Source organism: Mizuhopecten yessoensis, unplaced genomic scaffold (genome assembly GCF_002113885.1).
Source record: "Mizuhopecten yessoensis strain PY_sf001 unplaced genomic scaffold, ASM211388v2 scaffold8679, whole genome shotgun sequence".
NCBI classification, from domain to species: domain Eukaryota; kingdom Metazoa; phylum Mollusca; class Bivalvia; order Pectinida; family Pectinidae; genus Mizuhopecten; species Mizuhopecten yessoensis.
In genome coordinates, this window is record NW_018407667.1 from 23,450 (window position 1) to 31,611 (window position 8,162).

The 8,162-nt window shown below is 37.0% G+C and overlaps 1 protein-coding gene across 1 annotated transcript in view; it reads right to left on the reverse strand.

Annotated features, from left to right (window-relative positions):
- Positions 1-2,349: 2,349 nt before the first annotated feature.
- LOC110456333 (carcinoembryonic antigen-related cell adhesion molecule 5-like) overlaps positions 2,350-8,162 on the reverse strand; it is a 14,357-nt gene continuing 8,544 nt past the window's right edge. Inside the window, exons 2-4 of the mRNA XM_021507009.1 lie at positions 5,089-5,349; positions 2,911-3,171; positions 2,350-2,399 (exon numbers count right to left, since the gene is read on the reverse strand). Of these exons, the coding sequence (XP_021362684.1) occupies positions 2,350-2,399; positions 2,911-3,171; positions 5,089-5,349 (572 nt within the window). The remainder of the gene's footprint in view (positions 2,400-2,910; positions 3,172-5,088; positions 5,350-8,162) is intronic.

The following is an 8,162-nucleotide window of genomic DNA, read 5'->3' on the forward strand; positions in this document are numbered from 1 at the left end:
TGAGACTACATTTTTGGCCATTTACAAATCTGTGTCTTACACAACAAAAGCTAGCTTTTCATGTAGTCTATTTTTGTACTCGACACATATGTAAATATTGTAAAAAATCCAGTTGAACGACCTATGCTAAATTGTGAGTATTTATGTTACCAAGAAGGTGATATTTAATTCAAGACAGGTTTTAAAAAAAATACTACTTAATAGCCTGGGTCAAATTTTGGGTTAAAAATCATGTTTTAATTGCATATTTTGGTGTTTTTTGATGTGGTAACCATGGTTTTCACAAGTCCCAAATCTGGGGAAAACACTTTTTGAAAAAAAATCATTCTTCTAAAATAGATATATTCAAAACATATATATATATATATGTAGGTGTGTTGTGCAGGATGAATCTACTATCCATGTTTATCTGAGACATGCCCTTTATTTTTAGGATCATGCCATTTCTACTGTACTCTGCTACCTAAAATTCATACAATACATTTCAAGTGTGCCATCAGACATTTATGATTTTTCTACTGAGCTTGGACTCAATATACCTACCTAACATTTTAAAGGTTATTTTCCAATGAACTTTCCAGTTGATGTATGAATACATCAGCATATTATCAACCTGATTGCTCTGTTATTCTGCGGAGCATGGGAATTAGTTTTATTAATAGATTTTTTATATTTTTTTGGGGGGGGGGGNGGGGGGGGGGGTCGGACAATTTGAATTGAATCAAAGAAAACTAATTTACATCTGAATTTGTTTGTTCGTTGCAATCGTTGCAAACCAATTGTTCATCTAACCAGGACAACACCTTACAGTGAGTGATGACATCATAAGCTCCTGTACCTTCTGTGTACAAGTATACATCTATTGAATTTATCGTTTAAATGTATTCGCTGACCTACGTGTTTATGGCTGTCGTGGTTGACAAAAAATACGGAACTTTTTTTTTTTAAATAAACACCTGTAATTTGTTACATGATATGAGAGATTAACTGGGAAATACCCTCTATATCATTCATTTTTACCTATTGTCTTCATTGTGGAGTCATTTACACAATAGTTTCAGCATGGAAACTCTAAAGAAAAGTCTTTCAGCATGTTTTACAGTTTTGTATTAAACGGACAGTTTGGTGATATGTTTTCTGTTTCACATTGAAGAGGTTGTATTCCGGAAGTCACTTATATCTTTGACACAAAATGCTATGGATTTGTGAACAGATTGACGGGAAAGTGTATGTAATTTATCATGTTTGAATATTTAGATGAAGGTAAAAATATCCAACCGTTAAAAATATAGTGTCAGCATTGTGAAATCAGCAAGGGATTACAACGCAACTATCACACGTACATCTATCTTAAATAACAAGAGATCCCAGAGGGATGGATCTTGGCGCCCACCACTGTACAATCTTCATTAGTTCTTTGTCAGCTCGATCTTTTCTCTTCTTTCCTCTAATCTGTTTGATCGAGTCATGTTAACAGTAAATGCACCTTGAGGTAACTTTTGATCTAAACTTAATACTGATGTGTATGAAAGCCAACCTTCAAAGTGAGTTTGTCATTTCACATATTTACTAGTACAGTACTTATGTGAAAGAAATAGAATCAATCATTGCAATATGAGAAAGATCTGTTTAGTTCTTCCTTTAGTCATTTTGTTTTTATGATCAGTCTCAAAATATAACATGCACAACAAGGGATCAAGGGGAACCTACATATCAAATTTGAGAAAGATCCCTCAAGTTATTCCTGAGAAATAGTACTAACAAACCTTCAATGTCAAAAAGCATAGATGGCTGTCGGTAGGCCATTTTGTTTAACTGATCAGTTTCAAAAGTAAACATGAACATTAAAGGATAGTGGGAAACCTGCATTGGCTGGCCCCCAATTTTTTTTGGGGAGAGTAAAATATTTTAAGCACTGGCCCAAATTACATATTGGTGGCCCAAATAATTTTGGGAAGAAATATTTCCACAGCATTTAACACAATGCTTCAGCACATTTAAATTACATATAGCATGACAATGTTTGTAATATGTAAAACAGAATAAAACATTATATTTTTAATTCTTCAACCCTAGTTAAAACCTGACATGATCCACTCCATTCAGGTCTTCCCAAAAAGAAATACACAAAACTTGCACCTCAAAGAAGACATCCTGGCAGTATTTATATAGAAAATCTGAAAAAAAAATCATCACATTTTCTAAATCATGGACAGTTCGATTCAAATCGAAGTAATGACAACTGAAAAATGTACTGCCCCCCAGTTAATGTGGAAGGGACTATAATTTCTTTTATTCATTAATTTTTCGACAGTCGCCTAAAGTATTTTTGTTGGGCCAGTGACTACCTCACTTTTGACAACTTTTGGCGAGCAGGAGACCGTCCATTTCAGGCACTGCTGCAACAACAAGGGAACAAGGGAAACCTACATATAAAATTTGATAAAGATCCCTCTGGTACTTCCCGAGAAATAGCGATAACAAACTTTCACTATCAAAATCCAAGATGGCTGCCTGTCGGCCATGTTGTTCATCCGATCAGTCTCAAAAGTGGCCCTGCACAGCTTATGACCAAGGGGAACCCCCATATAAAATTTGAGAAAGTTCCCCGTTGGTACTTCTTGAGAAATACCGATAACAAGAATTGTTTAAGGACGGACCACGGACGGACGGACCACGGACCACGGACGCAGGGTGATTTGAATAGCCCACCATCAGATGATGGTGGGCTAAAAAGGTAGTAGCTTGTCCATGTAACAATATTCTGTGGTATGATACCCGCAGAGTCTTAACTTTTCAATAGTTAGATTGTGTTTGTTTGAGTGTTTTACGTCCGCTTCACTACTGCGTAGTTCGGTTATCCAGCAGACAAAACACATAAAGACAACTCACATCTGTATATATACATACATTTGACAGTAACAGTGACGTCACTCGATGTCCGACTCCCGTATGTGTTACTGGCCGTACACCTGTACACGCCCGTCTGACCCTGTTGTATGTTGGTGAGCTGGAGATCTGACCCTGTTGTGTGGGACTGTCCATCCTTTGTCCAGCTGAAGGTGCATACTGGGTAACAGTCAGAGGAACATGCGACGGTAGGGAGAGTCTGTCCCTCTATAGGAGTGTAGGATGTAGTTGGTGGTGACAACCCCACACTGGATGGACCGTCTAAATCAATAATCAATATAAACATATACCGTACTAATAATGATTTGTTGTCCTGTTTATTCTTTTTTTGTGGAATAATGTTAAATCTCATTTTTCATGGTATTTTTTTATACATAAAAATGAACCTTTTTACCTCATACAGATTTTGCTGTAAATCTGAATAAAACAAACTCTATTGCTTCTCGAGATTTGAAAACTTAAACTGAACTATTCTGTAGCAATATATATTATTTTGAAAATGCATTAAGAAAATAATTTCTTATTATTACTTTAATTATTACTGTGTAGTTATCCCAGCATTTTTTTTTCAAACAAATTTTAATTTCATGACAAGAAATTTTCAACAATAACAATAATCAACAAAAACAACAACGCCAGTCAGTAATTTAACGTTATAACCACGTTTGAAAATTTGCAACTTTAAAATAATGTTACAATAATATTCAATATTTTTACATAATTTCAAGGTTATTTAACAATAATAAAGCATTTAAAATATTTCAACGTTCTTCAAAAAATACCTACCCTCGGAAAGATGTTAACGTTTATCTGACGCTCAATTATACCATTTGAAAAAATATTGGGGCTACACCTACTGTTTATACAAAATTGAGTGCCCTTTGCCCAAGCATCCTCCAGACCAAATTGGGATGAAATCCCTTAATTCCTATGGTAGAAGAAGGATTCCACAGAATTTTCCTCTATGCCCCACCCCCATCCTTTGCGCCAAGGGGGGGAGGGCACACCCACAATAAATACAATGATAGCCCTGGACTCAAGGATGCTCCGGACTAAATTGGGATAAAATCCCTATTTCCTTACAGAAGGAGGATTTAAAAGTTTTACCTCTATTTCCCCTATTTGGCCCTTAATATCTGCCCCTAAGGGAACCACACACACTGATTATACAAAACCGAGTGTCCTTGGCCTAAGGATGCTCCAAACCAAATTGGGATGAAATACCTCAATTCCTATGGTAGAAGAAGGATTTTGCAGGTTTTACCTCTATTTCCCCTATTGGGCCCCTCTCCTCTGCCCCTACGGGATCCACACCCACCGTTTATACAAAATTAAGTCCCCTTGGCCAAAGATGCTTCAGACTAAATAAGGATACAATCCCCTTATCCGTACGCTAGAAGAAGGATTTCAAAGGTTTTATCTCAATTTCCCCCATTTGACCCACCCATCTACCCCCAGGGGGCCACACCCACCATTAATACAAAATTGAGTCCCCTTGGCCCAAGGATGCTCCAGGCTAAATCAGGATAAAAACTCTTTATCCCTACCATAGAAGAAAGATTTTAAAAGTTTTACCTCTGTTTCCCCTTTTGGGTCCTGCTTCTCTGCCCCAAGGGGGGGGGGGGGGGGGGGNNNGGGGGGCCTCACCCACCATTAATACAAAATTGAATCACCTTGGCCTAAGGATGCTCCAGACCTAATTAGGATGAAATCCCTTAATCCCTATGGTAGAAATGTTTTTTTTAAGTTTTACCTATATTTCCCCTATTGGGCCATACCCACCGTTTATTCAAAATTGAGTTCCCTTGGCCCAAGGATGCTCCAGACTAATTAAGAATACAATCCCTTAATCCCTATGCTAGAAAAAAGATTTCAAAGGTTTTACCTCTGTTTCCCCTATAAGGTCCTGCATCTCTGCCTCCAGGGGGGCAACACCCACCGTTTATAGGAAATTGAGAGCCCTTAAATTGGTCCAAGAATGCACCAGACTAAATTTAGTTAAAATTCACTAAGCCATTCAGGACAAGATGCGTTTTAAAGGAAAAGTTGATGGACGGATGGACGCTGTGGTATGGCATAAGCTCACCAGTCCTTCGGTTTATTTGAATAAAATACTTTCTAGCATTTTCATTGACTAAAACAGGCTTCCTAACAGTGTTAGATGTTGATATCACTTACACATCACAGACACAATCACAGTTGTAGTTGACTCCCCGACAATATTTCTAGCAGTACATGTGTACGTCCCGTGTTCTGATCTGTCTAGTTGTCCCAGTGACAACACAGCTGAGGCAGTAAAGTTGGTGTTGTCAGGTCTTGTCCAGACAAAGGTACAGCCAGGTCTACAGTCAGCTGTACAGGTGATGTCCGGTAACGTGTCCCCCTCAGTCTTGGTGTAGGTAGTGTCAGGTGGAGACAGTGTAACAGTACCAGGACCAACTACAATGAACATATATGTATATACAATACATATAATCAGAAAAAAACCCATCTAAAGTCCTTGTGATGTTTAAATATAAAATAGAACAAAGGGGGAACTGTTTCTTTATGTTGACAGCACAACACATAAATTGATGACGTCATGATACAACAAAGATTGTGTTACAAAAAGAGATACATGTATATGATTACAGACATGAGTTTAGCAACAGACTTTTCGCAAGATTATCTTTTTTAATCATGCAACCATCTTTGCTGATAGAACAATTTAAACCAGGTTTTAATATATCGATAAACATTGATTCTTCTTAACATAGCAAATGAACAGTCCCCCCGATGAACCTCTTAGAGATGAACGCACTAGAGAGGTAATACTAAGAAACTCTTGTCATTTGTTATATATTTATATCATTATAAATTTCAACATTTTTACAATGTTGAGAATTGTATATGCATATAGACTACATCGATGATGGACGCTTGTATATAGACTAGTTTTAATACGGCTGTTTAGGCCGTTCAATGACCACCTTAAGTGCCATACCATGCCAACGTCACAGCCTGGACACGGTAGCAGCACGATCTATATCATGTCACATTATACTGACACCGGGTAAGCTACCCTAGTGTTATATACAGCCACAACCACTTGAAGGAAATTCAGTTTCAAAGCAAACATGTTGTGATATTCTACAAATCATAACACAGGAGTTTTGAATCCATTTAATTAAATTATCAAGTTTTTCATTACATTCGTTTTTTACATAATACTTAACACAAGCACGTGCTTCATAGCATCAAGCAAACCCAGGCTTACAGAATACCTTGAATACTATACAATTATGGACTTCAGGTGAGGTATATCCCTGATTTACGAACCAGGTCTGAACAATATTCACAGAGGCCGAAGGCTGGGGTGAACATTCATTTGAACAGACATCGTATGACTTAATTTGATCAAGTAAGTGGCCAAACTAGGCATTCTGATTATTCAGAAAAAAATACTTTACAGTTTTCGACATATATTACCTCTGTGACCTTGGATATGAATCAAGGGTCATTGATCCTTGGCCTTAAGATTATTCAGATTAAGTTGTTAAAATATTTCTGTGACACTTGCCCCCTGTGACCTCAATAATGATGGAAGATCATTAATTTCAACAAGTTTTGTTTATCCCGAAATTCTACGGGCCCCATAGCTATAGTTAATAACCATTCATTTCAGCATGTTATAAAAGCCCTGTATTGTTATTTGTTGCTAACAAATTTTAACATATTTGACCCTTGCTACCTCGATTATTGTGAGGGTCATTCATTTGAACAAATTGTGTACCCCTTTAATTATCAGAAAGAGATAAAACTGTGATAAAATTGTAGTCAATGTGCTAGACCACTATTGTCATTATGTAAAACATCTGTATTGGAAATAGCAACAAAGATGAGTCTGATGCTGTAATTATTAATGTTTTCATAATGGAATCATGTCTTCAAGACGATATTTTGTCGTCAGTGTACCCCAATTCAAAAATTGTTTATTCAATTTGTATGAGTAGATATCAAATTTTCTTTTCTATAACAAGTTGATATATCCCGCCTGTGGTTCATTGAAGTGAACGCAAATTACTTTTACGGTCACGTTGGCTCTTTGGACTAAGGGACACTTTGTTATTTGCGCTAACATATGGGATAGAAGATCATCATAGGCAAAAACTTACACACAGTTCAAATGTATTAGACTCAGAAGAGTTCAGATTAATTTTCTTCTCCAAAAATGAGGTAGACAGTGTCGCTACTGGCTAAAAAAACTAGCGTCTGCTTAAACTAAACAGAGAAGGGAAGGGTGATAACAGACTGCATTGGCGATTTGGGGTGATATTAAGGTTAAAACAAATCGCTTTGTATCACATAGCATACGGTGTTATCCAGTGAATATGCCCATGCCATATTTTTTGCGTATTAACACATGTTATATTACCTATCAGCCCTGTGATTGATTGTAAGTTTCAATTGTTTCAACTCTGACGTCACGCCTAGGACAAGTACATGACGTCACGATGACAATGACAAGTTTTTGTTCTCGCAAACTGGTAACAGTGTAGAGAATTAACATGTACACGCTCAATTATGTGCTGAAGGAATTTTATAAGTGAAATTTATTCTTCATTATTGACATTGAAAGTACTAGGACTTTCATAATAATATCGCGACATACATTTTCTTCTGTTTTGCAGTATCCGGTGGTAATTACAGTTAAACAAATAATGATATTCGTCTCCAATTTCATTCAGGTCGCAAAAAATACGTTTTCTATCTTCTCTTGGAATGTTATTCCGTCTACCACATTCAATTGGAAATTTAGCATTAACAAATTTAAATTTACAATAAACATTTGCTAATCTTGTTATTTGAAAACTTACACAACATGTAAGTTTGGTTGATGTCAGCAAATGCACACACGTGGAGAAAAGCAGAAAACGACGAGCAATTTAACAAACCAAATACTACTAGAACTATTGAACTTGCCTTCGTAGGAAATATGTCAGGAGCACTGAAGCATCGATACCAAAAGAACCATTACAGCCACACGAGATTCCGAAGTAACCGTGGCAGTCAGTTTCAACAGACCTATCTGAATATGACGGCAAGTCGTGCATAGTCATAGTGGACTATTACAGTCGTTCGTCGAGGTCTTGCAGCTCGATTGCTATAAACCGGTCATTCGCAAAATCAAAAGCGCCTTTGCTCTGTTTGGAATCCCAGAAAAGGTTGTCTCGAACAACGGTCCGCAGTACTCGTTCGAGAAATTCGCGAAT